This window comes from Rhamphochromis sp. 'chilingali', assembly GCF_963969265.1.
Source record: "Rhamphochromis sp. 'chilingali' genome assembly, chromosome: 1".
In the NCBI taxonomy this organism is placed as follows: Eukaryota; Metazoa; Chordata; class Actinopteri; order Cichliformes; family Cichlidae; genus Rhamphochromis; species Rhamphochromis sp. 'chilingali'.
This window is the reverse complement of record NC_137929.1, coordinates 44,271,405-44,292,968: the sequence shown is the minus strand read 5'-3', so window position 1 is coordinate 44,292,968 and position 21,564 is coordinate 44,271,405. Positions and strand designations below refer to the sequence as shown.

The 21,564-nt window shown below is 40.4% G+C and overlaps 1 protein-coding gene across 2 annotated transcripts in view; it reads left to right on the top strand.

The window, feature by feature from the left end:
* Positions 1-21,564, top strand: part of nhsl2 (NHS-like 2) — a 218,372-nt gene that overhangs the window by 180,527 nt on the left and 16,281 nt on the right. For both annotated transcript variants that reach the window (XM_080868206.1, XM_080868207.1), the window contains exons 3-4: positions 6,132-6,274; positions 11,294-11,543. In XM_080868206.1, coding sequence (XP_080724332.1) covers positions 6,132-6,274; positions 11,294-11,543 — 393 coding nt within the window. The remainder of the gene's footprint in view (positions 1-6,131; positions 6,275-11,293; positions 11,544-21,564) is intronic.

The following is a 21,564-nucleotide window of genomic DNA, read 5'->3' as shown; positions in this document are numbered from 1 at the left end:
TTATATAAATGAAAGTTATGGTGTAGGTTTAAGGAAGTTTGCAAGGTAATCAATCTTATTCTGCATGTAAACTCTTGGTGATAGTCAAAGAAATGTAGTTTAGTTTATTTTTATTTTATCTTTGTGATCATATTTCTTTGATGTATCTTGGGTTTTTTGGAACCAGACGGTTTGGTGAAGAGGAGTAAACTGTTAAATGGTAATGTTAATGTCAGCGAGCTTAGTTAGGAAGCTACGAAATATATAAATGCATCCTACCGATTGATACCTGCTAATTAGTGCTAATAAATAACACTGAGATAAAATACTAGGATTTCACTTATTTAATCTGTGATTTACCAAGTTAGCTTGCAGAGATTTTGAGGATATTGTCATAAGCTCTCCACAATGGCCAGAAACTGGTGCCAGTTGGGCAGATTGGTTGGAAACACACCTCTAAGTTTGGAAAATAAAGCAAAGACCAAAGTAAAACTAAAACATACATCTACAATTGGAAGATGGGTACGCTGTAGTCATAAACGAAAGGCATGGTCAGCAGCAATACTTAGTTAGGCTGTGAGTTTTAAATAATGCACTATTGATACTAAGGGGCCCAAGTGTGAGTAGTTATCCTCCACACCATTGAACCACCAACATCCTGAAAACCTGAAACAAGGCAGGATGGATCCATGTTTTCAAGTTGCTTGTCACAAATTCTGACCCTGCCATCTGAAAGTTGCAGCAGAAATTGAAACTCATTAGACTGGGCCATCTCTTGTCCAGTTTTTGTGGCGCTTGTGTGAATTGTAGCTTCAGTCGCCTGTTCTTAGCTGACAAGAAAGGCACTATGTGTGGTCTTCTGCTGCTGTAGCCCGTCTGCGTCAGATTCAGAGATGCTCTTCTGCATACCTTGATTGTAATGAGTTGTTATTTCCATTCTCCCTAAACTCTCTTTAAATTCTCTGAAACTAGAGATGGTTGTGGAGAAAAATCCCAGTAGAACATCAGTTTTTGAAATACTCAGACCTGCCTGTCTCCATGCCACAGTTCTCCACTCTGATGCTCAGTTTGTCTACATGTCCAACTGCATCAAGTTTCTGACATGTGATTGGCTGATTATGTTTGCATTAATGAGCAGTTGAACAGATGCACATAACAAAGTGCCCAGTCAGTATATAAATTACACTAAGTTAAAAGGTCAGGAAGCCATATCGTCTATTTGTTCTGCAGGAACAAGTTAAACCTAAATGGATTTGGATGTTAGATAAATCAGAAGGATGCCGGATCCTATTTTTATCTTTCAATCTCCCACCCTTCGGTACTGGCTCAACTCTGCCAGCATCTTTCTCCCTCCCTGTTAAGGCTGTTAGTTTTGACAGATTGGGCCTCATTGGTGTGAATTCCCTTCCTCCTCTTCTTCCACTCTGTTCTTTTTCTCCACCTACTTCGTCTTTTTCGGTCTCTGATTTTCAGCATTGTGCCATTTCTCGATCACGTCTCCTTCCACTGTCTCGACTACACACCTTTTACCTTCTTTTTCTGCCACCCCCTACATCTTTTTCTGCATTTTCACTGCTTCTCCTCCTCTGTTGTTTGACATATAGTTCTTCCTGAACTATTTACTGCTTCCTGCATTGTCCTCCTTCTCAATGCTTTCTCATTTTATTCTCTCATATCTATACTTTCTCTTCTCAGTTCTTTTCACCTTCACTTCCCCCCTTTTTTGTTCTATCTCTTAAAAAGTTACCTCTGCTTCTTTTCCCCTCATTTTCCTTCCCTGCTTCCTTGCCTATCTTATCTCGTATCCTTTTCTTCCTCTGTTATCTGCTTCTCCTTCCCTGCAGCTCTTCCTTCTCTCCCTTTTACTCTGCTTTATCACTCTGTATCTTCGGACTCTTGCTGACACCTCACTTCATTGGGCCACTGCAGCTGGATAAGTTTTGGCTTCTGCTCGCTGTTTACTAACCAGCTGATCCTGCTGTTTTTGCATGCAGCAGCCGGGCGATTTTGAATCAATTATTTTTAACACTGCAAAATCGACAGTTTTCTATCATGAGTGCCGGGGTTTGTAATAGGCCTCTATATGAAAACAAACTGCAAAAGCAAGCACTTACAAAGTGAAGCGTCTAATAGCTTTCAGAGGAATTAGCAAATCCAGCGAACAGGCCAATTTATCAAGACATCATTAGCATTTATGTCAAACAAAAAGTTCTGATATGTATATTATGAATGTTACAATTCCCTATATTTGCTGTCAAGAGGTTCTGATAAATCCTCTCTATGTGACGAGTTTCACCATTGCTGGGATGCATGCATCTGCCAGCAGGAGTCTCCCTCATATTTCAATATAATAATATCAAATAATTTCAAAATGCTTTCAGTTTAGAGAAAGAATGAATAAATATTCCACTACAGCAGATTCTTAAGAAAAAGGTCTGCTTTGATGACTTTGTCTGCTTTCCTGTTGAGCATCATCTGCAGCACATCGTCTCCCCTTTTACCCACATCTGTAAATCTCTGTAGAGGAATCCTGTCCTATTTTTAGGATCACCAGGAGTCGATAAAAAAATGAAAAACTGTGTGAAAATGACTTGGCTCATTATTTTTTTATTACAGCGTCATGAGCCGCAGGTTCTGTGAATGATGCAATGAGCAAAAGTCAGGTTTTGTCTGTTCCTCTCTATCGGTTCATCACAGCAGCTACAAGATCTTTGGCAAAGGTAACAAACTGTGTGTGACATTTTTCAGAGGTCCCTCTTTAACTAGTCTCTAACTGCAGGATGCCACAGGCAATAAAACCAATACAACGTTACATTACATACATAACAGTAGTAATGTAATGGTGGCAATCTGGGATATGTGCAGTGACATCACCAGTGGGATCACAAGTGCTGATAGTGATAGTCAGTTTCTGTGTTTATTGTTGTTTCCTATGTTTATTATTGTCTCAATAGACGCTATAATGCTAAAAATGAGAGAGCTGGATTAAAAAAAAAACATGTATGTAGCAGAGACAGGGACATTTAAGTGCACCTGTTTAAAAAAAATGGGACATTTTTGCAACAGCAGCACAGAAATTAATAGGAGTCATGTAGTAGTAATGTTTCTCAAATTGCTTTTGAGTTAGCAAGTGTGCGCATGATGCTTATTGGGATTAATGAGACAGACCACATAGGAGCATTAATACCAACCAGATTAAGTTGGTCAGTCTGGGCAGGAATGCTAGCCTCGGGCTGAGAGAAGGCAGGTTGTTTAATCGGATCCCGTGTTTTTTTTAACTTTACTTAAACAGAAAAGAATTTGCAACCTCATACATCTTAAACTCTCCAGCTTCTCAGCCACCTAAGCAGCTTTTATCATTCCTGAGCATTTTCCTGTTCTCTTTTCTCTCTTCTTAGTTCTCCAGTCTCTCATTTTTCCCAATTGCTTCCCTTTTGAAAGATTTCCCGCGTACGATAAAAGAGAATAATTGACAGCATATGTTGGAAAATGTGTTCAGTGTCACACTCATGAGTCTGATCTCGTAGAAGCCTTGTTTCTGCAGTTTTTCATTGTGATGGTTTCACTTCAGTTGAAATAATATCTACTATCTTTGAGTTTATAAAGCCCTTCAAACTCATCAGAGTAACTTTCAAAGTACTCCTTTATCTGAGCTTAAAATGACAGCTGACATACATTACTGCATCATCTTAATCCACGCTGAAGGTTATAAATGTTTGCTGTGTGTGTGTGTGTGTGTGTGTGTCCCGTTTCCTCTGATGTTTAGAGCCATAATTGCACTTAGAATAAGTGAGATCATACACAGTTTTCTGCTGCTGGCACTTTTTATTCCAGCAGAAGGAAGATGTCAACATCAATGATCCCAAATGCCATTAAAAAACTGCACTAAATCTGTGGGTGGACTGCCTACCCTCGCACAAAAACACATCATTATCTTTCTTGTGTTTTGTGGTTGTGCTGCTGTATATTAATTTCTATTCACAACTCTATATTCCCGACTCCAAACACTCCCACGTTGCGGCGCTCACTTAAATCTGACACCTGCTAAACTTTACGGTGAACCGCTCGCGTGTTTAAATGAGTTTACCAGGCATGAAAGTTGTGCAGCAGCCATTAGAAAGTCATAAAAACAGATCCCATCACCCTGCAAGGTCTACTACTTTACCATATGGAAGACTATTTAGATGGAGGTAGATAAGCAGCCTGAGGACACTCAGGATATTCCACACAAACAATGATAATTTAAAAAGCCTCAATTCCTTCTATTTTCTTATACAGTGGTATTAGTCTTGTTAAATACTTTGCTAATTAGATGCTAATTTGTCTGCTGTTTGGTGCTGGGAAACAGCTGCCTTTTGCAATTGGAAGTGCTGATGAGAGTGGAACAGAAACTAAAAGTTGTGAGCCTTCAAATTCAAGACACTGAGCTGACGGATGAAAGTTTAGACTTTAGGGGTTGAGCCAAGACATAATTTGTGCTTCTTAGAAGAAAAAATGTCCAACTTTACAGTAGAAATTAACATTTATAGGCCTTCATAGCTTTTATTGTTCTTTGATTACAACTGTACATTTTACTGACTAATTTGTATTGAATCGTACAAAATATACAAGAAGTTTGTGCTTAGTTTTTGTTATTACTCAGCACAAATGAGTAGACTGATCTTCCTACATGTTGCACCTACTGGAGCTACTTGGCCATGGAAATCAATGCCATCAAGCTCCTGGTGCAGATTTTGTGCAGATGGCAGAGGAGCTCCGCAGTTACAGAGTGAGGAGAGTGTTGGTGACTTTTACACACTATGCGCCCCAGCAGTTGCTGTGGTTTCTAAACACGTCGACTTTACAATAATGCCACTTATGACTGATCTGAGTTTGTCCATATAACGTACAGATCTGGATCGGTCTATCAATTCATCTTGCTCACCCAGCTAGCTCGCCATATGTCTAAATGTGGTCGCACAGGTGTAGAGACTGGTCGGCGAGCTGGCCACCATAGGCCTCTGGGGAAAAGTGTGTATTCCATGACCAGTTGTGAAGTGGTTGCTTGCGGTTGATGGCAACTGCTAGGTGAAACTGGTAGAACAAACAGGTATAGAGTGCTGCACCCAAAACCTTCTAGCAATTGTTTTGATCACTTGCCTGTAAAAGATTGCAAAATAGTTGTGAAATGCACAATGTAAACTGGAAGAAGTGATCATTCACCACAGTGCAAAACTTCAGACTTTTGAAATATGCTGGTAATGCACAGCTATTGCTTTAAAGGTGACGTTTTGGAGAAGTCATCAACCGGGGATACACACTTTGCCCTCGCGATCAGAGATGAATGACCGGTCTTTTGATCTTCGTAACTGAGGCTAACATCTTTCATAAAGAGCCTGAAATCCTGAAAACAACTTTGTTTCTCCCAATTTAAACCTTAGTTTATTTATCTTATACACAACATTCATTCTTGAGACAAATATTTCACCATTTATTCTTTCTAGCTTGTTGTCATCTGCTTCCTTATATTGCTAGGCAACCATACATCACCAGGAAGGAATCCATATTGTTCCGGGAAGTTCAACTCCAAGCTTTTTTCACCTCACTGACACTGCTGTTTCTCTAAAGCTGCTCAGTGTCTGTGGGGGTGTGTGTCTGTGTGTGTGTTAGAGAGCTGAGTGAAACATGGGGAGTGTGTTTTGGGGTAAAGGAATAGCTGAAAGGGGGAGCGTGTGTGTGTGTGTGTGTGTGTGTGTGTGTGTGTGTGCACCAAGAGAAAAAGGGGGGAGGTGGGGGTTAGGAATCTGTTTACAATGGCCTGAGGGAGCTGCCGGAGAGGGAGAATCAGTCTGATATTTGGAGGTAGACTGCGAGAGAGTGCGTGTAACACAAAGAAAGAGAGTTTTGGAGAAGGAATAAATGAAAGAAGAGGAAGGGATGGAGCCCTTGGGAGGATTAAATACAAACTGAAGGAGTCATTTAAGGCACAAGTTGAACCAGGAGTCACAGGAGGGAGATTGCAGGTTGATGCAAAGCAGCAGCCGTTCCTGATCTCCACTTTCAACCATGCAAATAAGATTTAGTTTAGTTGCATGCATGCATGCATGCAGCAGAAAGCAAGTTTATGCATGCATTTATATCTTTTTGTTATTTTTGCTCTTCTGTGTTTTCAGAGTTTGAGGAGCAGTTGTACGACACCAAGCTGACCGGTCAGACTTTCCGGCATCCGTCCTCACAGAGCTCCGACGACACGTCCACCTCCCTCAGCCGATCGCCCATCTCCCTCAACAACAAGAGGCCCGACTTCATCTTTCTGGTAAACACACACAGACGCACGCATGCAGGCTCATGTTTACACCCATCTTATTTGATCAGGAGGCTCCGTCACACCAAAATGTCACCTCTCTGCTGAACAAACACCCAAGCTCAGATTTTATATGCAGCTATTTGAAGCTGCACATCTTTAACAAGCAAACGCAATAAATAATCTCCACCTTTCCTATTTTAAACTCACTCTTTTTTCCACCTCTTAAACCTGTGAAACCTGACTTCATCCTGCTTCTGCTAAATGCACACACACAGACACACACACACATACACTGTGTCCACTTCACTTATCATCTTCGTTTTTCTCTCAGAACAGCAAGACACCAGACTTCACATTCCCGCTAAACTCCTGCTAACCTACTCCACCCGACTCCATCTGCCCTTTTGTGGTCCTGTTTGCACTCTTTATTATTTCTTTATTGTTTCCAATCAGTGCTTGATATTCATTTTATGTTACCTGCCTCATTTTAAAGGCTCTTCCCCCTTTACAATAAAATTATAGGCAGTATAAATCTCTTTTCTCCATTTCATTATTTTTCGATCATCCTCGATACAATATCCCACAAAAGCCCATTCCTTTGATTAAATCTTGTGTATCTTGCCATTTCATGCTCACTGGAATCATCATTTTAATTTGATTTATCGACCTTGAGAGTGCGGCTATAAATAAAATTGTAATCCTCAAGATTTTTTCAAAATATGAAAATGGTGAGCGTTTTTCTAGCAACAGCTTTTTATTTAGTTTATTGTTTTTTCTTTCTGGGGTTGTGCTTTTTATGCAGGACCTTTTGTTGTTGCTCTGGGAGTTAGCTTTGTGGTGCAAGATCTGAGATGTGCAGATTAGCCACAACGTTAAAACCACCTACATAAGTGTGTGTAGGTTTTTCTTCATGCTGCCAAAACAGCTAGCTGCTGGGGTATGGACGTGGCACCTCTGGTGGTGTTCTGAGCCTGCACCAGTACTTTGGCAGTGGAGTCTTTATGTCCTTTGGGTTGCAGGATAGAGCCTCCATTCATCAGACAGCACATCTGTGCATGCTTGATCAGACTGGGAGCCTTTTTGTCATGTTCTTCTGTAGTATTGTCCTGCTAAGGGAGTGTCAAATTTTGACAGTTCCTATCTGAGTAAGATCCATAATAAGGCCAATGACCCAAGCAAAGGCAGTATAAATATTGTAGTTTCTGAATGTGAAATGGGAAGCCAATGCAGTCTTCTTCTCACCAGCAGGGGTGATACCTTTGCTTGTAAAAAGCTCCTGGTTTTTTAGAGACTTGTGGGTAAATGATCCCGAACCCTCAACATTCAAACAGAAAAATAACAACTTCTTCATAGTAGGACCTCAAAAACTAAAAGTTCACAGCAGCTATATCCATCTTTTATACAGTCTGCGGGCCTTAGATGGAAGATACATGGTAGCGTAATAAAATGATTAACGTTATTAGCTAAAGAAGCAATAGGCCAGTCCTGTACTGAGCTTCATGCAGAAGCTTTGCTGTAGAGAAGACATAGTAGACATAGTATCAGCAAGACGTACTTATAGAATAGATTTGTCCAACAAAATTTGTCACGTTGACCAAATTTCTCTTATGGATCTACACAGTTGTCCTGAATGTCCACACAAGTCATTGACGCAACTTGGTAGCTGATATTTCGACCTGTTGTATACAGTATACTGTATACAACAGGTCTCCTAAATATCTGGCAAATGATTGGTTGTATCGTCACCTTTGGATGGGATGAAACTCTTTCCAAGGTTGTGACTGATTGGAATCAGGGTGTGCCCACGGGCTGACAGCCACTGTCGCAAATGCTTGCAATCATTCACTGGCAACAAAAAATTCAATGCAGTTCCTGAACAACTACTAGTTTTTCCTAGTTGAACATAGGTTGCCATCCCGTTTTTATGTTTTAGCCATTAGTCGCATTAAGGCTCCTAAAAGTCTTTAATTTCTCTTTTTGTTATAGTATGACATGCCAAATGGAAACTCAGTCTGCGTTTGGCATCTTCTAATTGCTGTGTCTCTGTTCACATTTACATGTCTGTGCTTGTGTGTGTATTGCGTCTGTATTATTTGAACTTCTGCGCGTTGTTTGTACTTGACTGATCACTGATGCAGATTTGCTCCGCTCAATGAGGACTGATAATAAAGACTCCATCCTTTTCTATTAATGATTGTAACTTGAAGTTCGGAATGAGCATGTCTTCTAATTGGCTGTTGGACAGCTTAATTCAGCAAATCGGCGACACAATGCACTATTCCAACAAATTACTGCTTCGGCATATCAGACGGTTTTACAGCTAAAAGTTGTGTTGTGACAAAATGCTTCACTGCTATTGTCATCATCCCTTTATTTTTTTCCCATGAAGCCGAATTATCCGAGAACTGTTGCACAGTATATCCCGCCCCCTCATTCAGATTTTGAAGGCGAGAAAGGGAATGCAAACATAGATGTTAAATTGCTTCAGGGTGTCTCAATGATAATCTATGATCACAATTTGTCAAACAGGCTACAGCTATACATAGAGCCTCTCTCTTTTCACTCTTTCCCTTTTCCATTAGTACTTCTCAGTCTATTTCCCCAGCTCATTGAACTCCCACCGTGATTTTACTGCAAGATGGCTGCACATTTCCTGCACACCGACTGACGCAATATTCCTTCAGCGAGCTGCTAAAGAGCTCTCTTAACTTAATGCCTTTCTCTCTGTTTGGGCTAATTTCAATTAGAGAATGGCAGATTCCCACGAGATAGCTTTACGTCTCTCACGAGGCGGAGGATAGACTGGAGTGTTTCCTGCATTGCAGCAGCCTCGACAGTTTCATTGCCTTGCTTAAGGGCAGAGATGCCTGATACTGTAGATCTAATGGCAGACAGTTGACAGATGCCCGTTCCCTCACAGCTGGGATTGCACCTTCCTGTTGCCATCAGGGACAGAACGAACAGTGTCTCTGCTGCTCTGTCAGTTTCCGTCCCTGTCAGCTAATCACGTCAAATCAATGTTTTTCTTTTTTATGTTTCTAACTCACTTCAGATTCACTTCTGTCGCTCCTCTGCATTAGCTCTCTCAGTTTTATGAGACAGGTGAAAATGAGACAGCATTTTCTCTCGTTCTCTGTTTTGTAACCCTGCTGTCTGCTTATCTACCCTACTGATCCTTCCTCTTACAGGCATTGAAGTTGCTTAAAGGGGACAAAACATTTAATTTTGGAGGAGGTTGATGAGTAGATGACCTCCGCCGGCTGTCTGGACTCCTATAGGATTTTGGTTCTATTGATTTTTACTGCAAATTGAATTCTGAGGTTATTTTGTTTTTCTTGTGTGTTTGAGCCAGTAACAGCAGTTTAAAGGGGAAAAGGGCTTTATTGGCTAATTTTCAAAACAGCTTGGGCAGAAAATGAGAACAATAACTTTTAAAGAGTTTGAGAGTGTAGTACAATATGAGAGAAATGGAGATCTTGTAGTGAGGAAATTAGATTTGAACCATTGGATCTCAGGATGCATTACCATGACTGAAGGGGAAGACAATATTTTGGATTTCACTAAAGAAACTGACTAAAATTATTTGGATTTCAAGCAGCATGTTAGATTTTCTTTTACTCTGTAGGTAGCCTGAAACATTTTTCAAATAATCTCACTGAGTGCAGAATCTATGATTTTTTTTTTCTACATGAGAAACACTCACGTTTTGTTTTGTTTTTATTAAAAAGTAAAGCCTTTAGCCTCCAACATTCAATTTGTATGAAAATGAGTAACCATTATTTAGCCATGTATTCAAGCCTTCCATTAAACAGAGGCAACCAATCAGAATAAAGTTGGCCTAAAACAATGGATGAGCTGAAGAGCTACACCCAGTCACACCTCGTGACAAATAAGGATTATTTTGAGCTGGGATTCATACAAAGTTCATCATGTAATGAACAGGTCAACTTTACACTACCTGCCTAGTAACATGTTGTCAGGTTGCTCGACCAAACAGAGTAAAAACAAGTTTATGAGACTTTAATTTCACACCTCCAAATGAATACATATCTATTTCACTTTAACTCCTGGACGTGTAAATGTAAAAGCTAGCAGTCATTTATGAAGGATGCACAAATATAGTGTCTGAACATATTGGCATTGTTGACTGATGTAAGCTTATTGCCAAATGATGTGACATCTACTCACAGTTGCATTTATCTATTTCATTACATCAGCTTATAGCGACTAACTGTTCGAAGGTAGTGTGATGTAATTTGAACATGTCCAGCATTTTGACTGGTACTGTATGTAATATAATATACGATTTTTTTCAGCCCATAATTCCACAGTAGATACAGCCCTACTGTTCATAAAGGTGATTATGAGAACCAGTAACAAGTGGTTAATAAATGGATGAATAAATAAATATGCCGGCTCCATATTTATATTTACAGTACTAAAAAAAGAGTATTTGCCCCCTTTCTGATTTCTTTGTTTTTTTCCATGTTATGTGGCATGTTTTATTTTTTAAATAGCTTTTTTATTATTTAGTTTGAACATGAAGCTAAATAATAGAACACCAGTTCTTGCAATCGCTTTCTTTCCAGCTGTCAGAACAATTTTGATCAAATACTGATCTTTCATCTGCACGTCCATCCAAATAACCAAGGTTTAACACCTATATGGCATGTTTTAATGCTAAACAAACATAACCCAACTAAAAATAAGTGATAATTCTGCCAAAATCAATCCAAAAGAACATGGACGACTCATCCAGGAGGTCACAAATGAACCCAGAACAACATCTAAAGAAGTTCATGATTCAAAAATAAGAAAGAGAGTGGGTAAAAGGGCTTTTTAAAGTGTCAAATATGTAAAAAACTAAGAAATCAAGACGTAAAAATACTTTCGACAGTACTTTCTAAAAGGTTATATATATCTTCCTGGGGAAATCAGACCCTTTCAACCATTCTCGACTTCAGTATATCAAACTGTGCATCACTATTTGATGACATAGCGGTTTTCCCTTTCTGCTTCTTCTTGCAGCCAGCATCAAAGCAGCTCTACGAAGATGAAACCACCTCCTCTGTGTTTGGTCTGAGGTCTGTTACCGACCTATCTCCATCCCCGTCTCCATCCCCCTGCAGCTCAGACCGGCCCCCTCTAGGCTGGAGCAGTAACAACAGTAGCAGCAGTACTGCCACGTCGGCCACTACTGGACCGCCAGTCGCCGAAAAACCTCGCTGGCACCTGGGAAGACGCACACCGGCACACTTCTTACCACTCGACGTCACAGGTACAAAAGTGAAATGCCCAAAATAGTCTAAGATCAGGTGTGGTTACAATTGCTAATGCTGTCAGTATATTTGATGCAGTCTTAAATGACCAAATAAATTTACAAATTAAGAATTTTGTTGAAACTGCAATGTGAAGGTGCACTTATAAGGCAATGGGAGTATTTCTGAAGTCTATTTCTTGCTGTGTTTCTCAACAACACTGTGGTGAACTGACAGGAAAGGTGAGTGTATGCAACTGATTGAAAGTCATTACTCTGACACATGCATCTGAGTCAGCTGAGCCTCCAGGATGTTTTCATGGCGACAGCATTACAGAGGTAGTGCTGCATGAAAATTGCGGACAAAGTCAGCATAGAAAGTGTGATACTTCCTTGATCTTTCTTAGAAGTTTTTGGACTGGCACAGCTACAGTACCTCTGAGGGAACACATGAATGTTTCATTGGCTGGACCAGAGTGATCCCGAGCCATCAAAGTAAAAAGAGTTTGCTGTGTTTTAATGGGTACGTGTAAACACAGAGACGATTGGCATCCAGTCTGTGAATGAGTGGTAATGTTTCCAGTCCAGCTGTGAGATGGTCAACAGCTCAAGTTGTGCTCATTTTAAAGAAGCGCTCAAGTGATTCGTGATTCATAATCAGCAGAGTTTGGGTCATTCATTTAAAAAAAAAAAAAAGGCAAACATACTTTAGTTTCAACTTCTCAAATGTGAGCATTGAGCATCTTTGGGGTTCTGGTTGTCATTTAGCCAACTCGAAAACTCAACTTTGAGCCATAGATGGAAGATAGACACCCCTAAGCATACCTGTTAGTCAAATAATCATATAATAATGGAAAATGCCATTAGTTGGAGCCTTGTCGAAGATGTCAGATGCTTATTGAGTAGAGGGGTTAGACTGAGGTTAATTATCTGGGCTGATGAGAGATGTGCCGAGATGCTTGTTGATTGGTGCAGCCAGGTGCCTTTGAGCCTTTTTCGCATTTATTAGAATTTATGACTTCAATATGAAATTTCACTGAAAAATAATTCAAAATTAAATAGATTAAGCCTGAATATGAGATTCTATTGGAAATGAATGATCATTTGGCAGCTTTCAGATGGCTCCTGTCATGTTGAGAATAGAAATGATTTTATCTCCAAATAAAGATGGTTTCTGTGAGCAGTAAAACAGCAACACTGTTGGTTTTAGAGTCCTGGCTTTGTGAGGGCCTTCACTGTCACCTGTGCTGTTCTCGAAGGAGTTGTGTGACAGCTGTAAAAGTGAGAGTCATGGCAAATCAGACTCAAGGAAAGCTACAACATGCGGTAAATCTGAATTTTCATCCCTTTGGAGGTCACATCAGTCCAATTTGGCTTTAGCTTCTTTGTGGTTGTGTATTAAATGCGTGCTGGAAAAGCAACACAATCTTGTCTTCCTCCAAAGAAGAAGCTCCAGGCTGAAAAACAGTGCTAATATTAATCTTGCTCAACAAATTTGGCAGATACCTCTTCCACATGGTGCATGGTCGTCTTTGACAGTCCTCATAGTGTCTTGTCTTGCCACAGTGGATCATATTCCTCCATCTCACCCTACCCCTCCTCTCTGGTCATCTGTATTTTTCCAAATGGCTACTCCATACTCAAAATGCTTTGTCCAGGATACCCACTATCTCTCCTTTGCACATGTCCAAACCATCTAAAAAGGGGAGGCGAGTCCATGACAGCATTCATAATTCAATTAGTTATGACAACCTCTCTAACACGACTGGCTGAAATGCAACCATGACAGAGCCTCCACCATGTTTTATACATGGCTGCAGACTCTCGCTGTTGCACCTCTCTCCTGACCTGCTCCATGCATACAGACGATAATTGGAAGTAAAAGTTTTAAATATGGATTGCATCACTCCATAAGATTTGTTGTCAATGAAATTACACAAGTCCAGTTCTTGTGTAATTTTCTTACCTCAGTCTTTTCTCCATGTTTCCCTTCCTTAAAAATGGTTTCTTGACAGCCACCCTTCAACTGAGACCATTTCTGATGAGGGTCCAGTGATCAGCTGAAAGACTAGATAAATCTCCCAGCTCCCGTGGCAGGTCTTTACTGGATCTTTTTCCCATTTCTTAAGGACAAAACTTCCAGATACTGTTTATCTGCTATAGATCGTTTTAGTCCTGGAAAACTATTGCTCAGGACCACTTTAAAAAAATTTACAAGACAGTCTTTGTGATGTTGAAGAGTGTGGCAGTGGACTCCCAAATACAGACCAGTCATGTGCTACAGTCCAAAAGAGTCCAACAGGTGATAATGGCAACCCTGGGAGTCCAGGGAAAAGCAGGAAAACAAACTGATGGGAAACAGAATTAAATAACCCACCAACAAAGAAAAAGGGAAAACTGAAGCTACACAAGTATGTGATCACACCTGAGGGGAACAACACAGGTGCAGACAATCAAGGAAACAAGACGAGGGGAAGTAAAACTGAACATCAGGCACAGAGGACAAATAATGGCCAAAATAAGACAGGAAGTGAAATGAGATGACTAAACATGAAAACACAGACATGAATTAACTAACTGAGAAAATACATAAAGAGCAATATACCAAAAATATTAGTGAGAAATAAGGAAAAGGAAAACTCAAGGCAAATAACAGCACAAACTAAGAATCACTGGAAGATGTTAAAAATAAAACCAAACTGTAAAGTCTAAAAACTCAGTGACCCAGGATCTTGACACTCTGGCTGCTTGGGAACAAAAGATTTTCAAGAAATCAGGAGTGGTTTGAGAGTTTTGCACAGCACCGTGTGTGTGCCTCATGCCGGGCTTGCTCTTTCGATAATTCAGAGTTAAAAGCTTGTTGTGTTCCTACAGCTGATGTAAGGTACTCAGCATGGGAAACATCAGTCACCTTTTGGAAATGTAATTGCACCACATCCAGTCCACACATTAAACTTGATTCCTTGACTCATGAGATTGGCATAGACAAAGCCATTTCATAACACAGGTGTAAGGAAACATTTTCAGGTGAAGTCTTCCGGTGAAGCGCCGAGAGAATCCATGGCATAAGATCACCGGGTGAAGACGTTTCACCCCCAGCCCCTTATTAAATTCTCTTTAGGTCATGAAGAAATAATTGGGAGTGATTTGAGAAGAGAACAGATGCAGAGTGTTATTAAAAACAGTGGGAAAGCTTCAGCATCAGCTCGCATGTTAATGCCAGAAGCCACAACTCAGGTGACGCTGCACGATGTGGACAGATTCCCTGTAGCTTTGAGGGAGAAAATGCTGCAGAAACAAGACTTGACATCGAGGACAATTTCTTCCTATGATCACATTCTCTATCGCGCTCGCCCATCTCTGGCAGTCAGCTCTGCTTGTGTGCATTGCCTGTGTGTGTGTGTGTGTGTGTGCTGTCAGAGCTGTTAGTATGCTGTGGTCACCCTCAGCAACATCGTTCTGACACTCCTGCTTCCACTCAGCCTCCTCCTTGTTTACTTTCCCTACGTTTGTGTGTGTGTGTATGTGTCTTTGCATGCATGTGTGGTCCTCCTGGTTTTTTGGCATAGCAACTGCTTCGTCACTGGATGCCTCTCTCCTCCTTCTTGCGCATATCCATCTATAGTTAAATATCTCTTTCTCCATTTCTCCTCACCCACCTCACCTCACCCACTGTGTAGAGGAGGAGAAGGTCAGGTATAATGATGCATGCCTGTGGCGTTGTACTTGGTGGGTATTCACTTCCTTCACACCGAGAGGAAGAGCAAAGAACTTTGAGTATAAGACTGACGTTTCTCCTTCTGTTTTCCTTCTTTTCCTTCCATCAAGCCTGTCTGTGGTTTCATTAAATGAACAGGATCAGGTTTAGCAAGCAGTGCCCCAACAGGGGTAAATAGCATGCTTCTCGGGTACTATTTTTTGCAGAGTATGCATACACATTTTTTGTAGTGTATTTCGGGTTGAGCCATATAAACTGCTGTGCTCTCATTAGCAGTAATGAATTATGGTGTCACCCTGTGCAAAGGTGCGGCCCAGTTATTTGTTTTAGACGCAAATGAAGCTCAACTACACAACAGAATAAGTCAGAAAAGGCCATTTGGATGCATGTAAAACAGCTGTTCTCAGGGCTTCTCACTGATTTGTTTTGGTCTTGTTATCAGATTTGGATAAAATGAGAAAAAAATAAGATATCGTCAGACTTATCCAACTTGTCACCATCCCTCTGTCTCTTTTACACTCCGTCTCTTGCTTTTTTCCCTCCTCCTCCTCCTCCTATGCCAGAGAACAGGTAGCTCTCAGCCAGCTTGCTGTTGCCATGGTAACTCACCACTCTTCCTCCTCCCTAGTCCCCCCCCCAAAAAAAGAAGAATTACAAGCAGCAGTGACAAAAAGATGGAGGGAAAGGTGGAGAAGTGATGAGGATGACAGAGGACAGAAAATGCATACAGTGAGATACACAATGGAAGAATAATGAATGGAGGGTAGTGAGAAAGCTTCCTTTTTTTTTTTTGGTCGCAGCTCCCACCTCCCACTTTCCTTCCTCTCCCTCACATCTCGCTCCAGCAATTTTCATGAATGACTGAAGCACTTTAGCCTGTGAAAGATGTGAATGCAACAGAGGCTGAGAGACAAGCAGCGGGCAGACGCCATCGGTCTGTGCTTATTTTTTCTCGACAGAGTTCATCGGTAAAATTTTAATGTAATCACATATTCGAGAGTCCTCGGTGATTTGGAGGGTTTTTGAATTGCAGAAAGGCGGACATTATTGTGTCTGTGAGCAGCCCTACCAAACACCAGACGTCCACGGTTATCGATTTCTGAGCTAAATGTGATCAGACAGTGAAAAAGACGTTGCTGGTGTAATTTTGCATTTTCAGGCATTTCCATTCAGTTTCACATTTACTCACAGAATAATCTAAATTGATTTGAGGTTGAACAAAGGAAAAGTGAACATGTATGTTTAGATCTTTTAGGCTCTAGCAGCCACTGTGATTGGATAAGCAGCGGAAAATGAATGGCTTAATTGATATTAACATACTTCAAATATATATATATATATATATATATATATATATATATATATATATATATATATATATATATATATATATATATATATATATATATATATATATATGGGATGGTTAGCAAAGTGCAGTTTTAAGGGAAAAGAGCTGGTGTATTTAGGATCGGGGCATATACTGATGGTCGGTCATTCTCCTTCAGGATTTTCTGGTTGAGAGCATATTTCACGTTTCCATCAATTACAGCAAATTATCCAGCTTCTGAAGCATCAAAGCAGCCCCCAACTATCGCACCACCACCACCATGCTTGACCGTTATATGAAGATGTTTTGAGCGTTAGTTTTATGCCACATGTAACGGGATTTCAACTTCTGTCCACAGAATATTTTCCCAAAGGTTTGGGGAATCACAGAGATGGGTTTTTTTAGCAAATGTGAGACAAGCTGTCCTGTTCTTTTTGGTCAGCAGTGGTTTTCCCATGTAACCTGTCACATTTGAGTTATTGCTGAGTCGTGAGGCAAAGGAGGCCTACAGTGCTTTTTGTGGTAGGATGGCCACTCCTGGGAATGTTCACCATTGTTCCACAGTTGTCTTAATTTGTGGATAATGACACAGAACGCTTATCTGAAGATGGACTCTTCAGTTTTTATCTAGTCAAAGTAACATTTTTTTAACCTCACAATTCAAATAATTTAGCAGTTGTTTATTTTGTAAATCTGTCAATAATCCTACAAAAATAACAGCTAATGAGGCTTGGACATAAGCGAGGAGTTTAGTGCAAATGCTGCTGTTTCCTATAAAAAGAGCAAAACAGTCCCAGACCCCGAATCAGATGGTTTCTGAATGCACTTATGAATGAAGAATGCAGAAAGTCTGAGAGCTTTAGTGGAGAGAGACAGAGAGTGAGAGACAGGCATTCCTGCTGCTGAGCTGCCGACGGTCTAATCCTCTTGGCTTACCTGGAGCCCCTCCAACTACAAGGAATCTGACAGGGGGTGGAACTTTTGGAAAAACTTCTGAAAATCCTCTCAGCTCCACGCTGTGCCCTTTGTCACAAGATGAATCCATTTAGTGAGCTGCAATTTAGATGCATCCCTTGATGGCATTCAGTGCAAACAGTAAGATAGATGATAAGCCAGGGTCAGCAGTAGCTGAATAACACAGGAAGTTATTTGTTATTTATTATAACACCGTAGAGGGTTAGATGCTGTGTAACACTTATAAACTGAGGGGGAAGGTGCTGATGTTAATAAGAGGAAATTATGAATTTCTGAAACACTTAATTTTACAGTTTTTTTCTAGTATAAACATATGGCACTGCTTCACCTTCAGTGGTTCTGTTTGAGCTTTAGAAGTCTTCATTGTGATAATTCATCTTTTGTCGGTTACTGTTTACAGAGCCGAAACTTCAATGCAAAGATGGGATTGTCATTTAAACCAACGCACCCCTACAGGTTGTTTGTTCAAGCTGTAAGATTGCTCATATTGATGTCATAAAGTTAGATATGTAGCACTGAACTGTGGTGAAGTGCTGTTTAACATTGCAAAAGGCTGTGCTATACCACAAAGCATTCTCTTCCTAAACCCTAAACCAAGTAACAACTTATGATGTTGAATTAAGACTTGGTTTAACAGACATAGTCTGTTGAGTCGATAACTGTTTGGCACTCGCTAACCGCTTTATGCTCGACTGGTTGGCGAGTGGCTGGAAGTTGCTGGCTGTTTCTGGGAAAAAACATTCATAAAGAAAGTGCTGCACCAAAAATCTCCTTGTGATTGTTTTGTCCTAGCAGATTTCTGCTGTCACCTGCATTTTGCCTGGAAGAGGCCGACTTACCTACAGACACTCGAGATTTACTCGCCGAGTTGTGCTGGAATGCAAACAAGAGGTGGAGAATATTCCTCTCCAAAGTTAAAGTTGTCCCTTATCACCACAACCACCTAGTTTCAAAGGTGCAGCTTTGATTTTAAAGCAAAGTGTCTTTTGTTTTAATGGGACAGCCAATGACTGTTGATCAGCACTTTGGAGAAGGTTGGATTTAAATCTCTGGGTTGAAGTTTTGAGCGTCTTTGTTAAAATGATTAGCTGGTCATGGGACACAGCTGAAAGCTCCAGACAAAGTTGCTCACTAAACCTCGAGTTTTAGAGCATTTTAATGCTGGTTTAGCATTCCCTGTCAAAAAAGTCACATTAGCAGTTGCTGTAATGTTTCCTCTAAGCAACTGCAGCAGCAGTTTGTTACTGTTTTCTTTATTTTTAAATAGTTTTTAAGCAGCGTCAAGATGTTTATGATCACATAATTTAAAACACTGTGTGCTGTAGACCGTTAGGGCAACTAGGCAGGAACAGTGGGCTACACATGTAAGTTTGGTTTTTTAGTTTGTGTTGTACTTTTCATGCTTTCACTACAATCTGGGACGCATGCAAACTTTTGCTGATGGTGGCAACCTGCTAGTGATAAAAGCAATTAGTAAAAGATTCATAGTGAAGCACCCAAATACCTCTTTGCAACAAGTTTCACACTTGCACTTTTCACACTTGCGACTGCAGCTGTTCACAGTATACTGACTGGTTTCTAGGTCTGTGTGGATGGGGCTTAGCAGTCAATTGTACAGTGACGGGCCAAGGAAACCTGACTTAAAACGTGTTTATAGTGTGACAGGAAAAACTGTTTTTCTCTGAGTCTCTCTATGGATAATTTCTTCCTTCATAACAACTTCACAAGTTATGATTGAAAAAAAAAAACATTTTCAAATCCATCCATTTGACATTTGTTAGCTTAAAATTAGGGTCATAGCTTTTCTGCCAGTCCTCACCTAGTATTCCATTAGCCTGTTCGCTAGCAGTGATTGGCTGGTGTTTTTGTGCATGTTTCCCTCTTGCAGGTTATACATGTAGCTTGCTAGCCAAGCTTGCTAGCATTAGCCGATAACTTAGGAATCCACCCTTCTTTACAAATATATGGTCACTTATCACTCCAGAAACCATTATGGCATTAGCTGGAATGTTAATGTTGATTTCTTAAAGGTTTTAAGTCCAAAAGATAAAGTCTGAATGATGTGTGCTGTTAAGGCAACAGTCTGGTGCGTTTTTGCCTCCATCACTCTGCTTAGATCCCAACGTTGTCCTACTTTTAAACTGAAAACACTCTTATATGTTATTTTATGTCATGAGAATTGTTAGAAACTTGTAATATACTGTAAGGTTACGTGGTATTTTGTGATTGTCATGTTTCTCTCTCTTGCCCAAAGCTATTCTAACCTCTGTGTCCTTAAGACTCACTGCATGCAGGCAGCTGAGCAGTTTAACAAGGCTTATACTGAGGAGACATTAGGATTTGTAACTGGTGGAAGGCTGATAGTTTAAACAGAGTCTGTTAGTGATGCCCACAGAAGCAACAAGAAGACTTACAGCCTGCTAATAACAGCTTGGTGAGACCGATCTTGAAAGTGGGAACTGCTCTGAATATTCAAGTAGGAAAGTTAGCTAGCCAAGACTGGAGGATGCAAAATTGTCACTATGGTGTCGGCGTTACAGAGGGACCCACACCAGCAGGAAGTGGGTGAATGCATGACAGTCAGACAGGAAGTCGTATTTAGCTCCACTCCACGGCTGAGTCACAGCTTTAGCCTCTCTGCTGGAAAGCTGGAGATGCTCCGACTCAAACACTCGTGCTTATTCATGCACAGAGGGGAACGCAGATTGAGTGGCAGTCAGTGAATGAGCTAAATAGGGAGACTGTTGCAAAAATAAACAGAGGATGAATAACTGAAGGGAATAGGCTCTTGGAAAGATGGAGAGACAAAAGGACAGGTGGAAAAACGGGCAGGTTAGTCAATGAGTAAAGCAGAAGAGCGGAAGGAGTCAGGACTTTTTCTTAAATCATGAATCCAGGTTTGTTGTTGTTAGGGGAAAAAAGATTTAGAGTGCCCAAAGATTTAGAAGCAGAAAGTGTCAGGAAGTTTTGATGATTAGAGTTATTAGTTTGATGATTTGCCAAGCAAAAGGTTTCCAAATGTTAAGATGGTGATAAAAGCATGTTTATTTCAGACATCTAAGTAACAGCAGGAATCATTATTACACATCCAAATACAGTTGTGCCATTAAAGAGAGTTCAAGTGTCCCTTTTAAAAATTATTTTAATGGGATAGCCAATGACTGTTGATCAGCGCTTTGGAAAAGGTTGGATTTAAATTTCTGGGTTCAAGTTTTGAGCGTCTTTGTTAAAATGATTAGCTGGTCATGGGACACAGCTGAAAGCTCCAGACAAAGTTGCTCACTAAACCTCGAGTTTTAGAGCATTTTAATGCTGGTTTAGCATTCACAAAAGTCACACTAGCTCACATTAGCAGTTGCAAAAGTTAGAGATACCTGCTGTAAAGTTTCTTCTAAGCAACTGCAGCAGCAGTTTGTTACTGTTTTCTTTATTTTTAAATAGTTTTTAAGCAGCGTCAAGATGTTTATGGCCACATAATTTAATACACTGTGTGCTGTAGACCATTAGGGCAATTAAGCAGGAACATGCTTGTAAAAAATAATTACAAAACTTTCTACCTGCTAATGGAACAAAGGAATCAGCGGTCAATTTTCCCAGGTGAACTTATCCTGGAGAAACCAGGTTTCCCTAATACTCTACCTAGTTATGGAAACCTGGTTTCTTATAAAGGAAAGTCAATAAATCAGCTCACTGGAAAAAAAAAAACATTGTCACATGGAGCATGTCTTATAGTTCAGAAGCTGCAGGATTGGTTTATGCAAGTGTCACATATCAGGGATTTCATTGAACAATATGTAAGAAGATGTGTTTATTTATATAAAAAAAAAAAGTAATTAAGAAAAAAAACTCATTCAACCAACCTCACACACATTCATACAAAAAAAAAGTTACGCTCAGGCATCTTATCTGACATTCACGGGCACTCGTGGACTGACAGACACATCGGAGGCAACTTAGGGTTCGGTATCTTGCCCAATGATGCTTCAACATGCAGGAGCAGGGGATCAAACCAGGGCTCG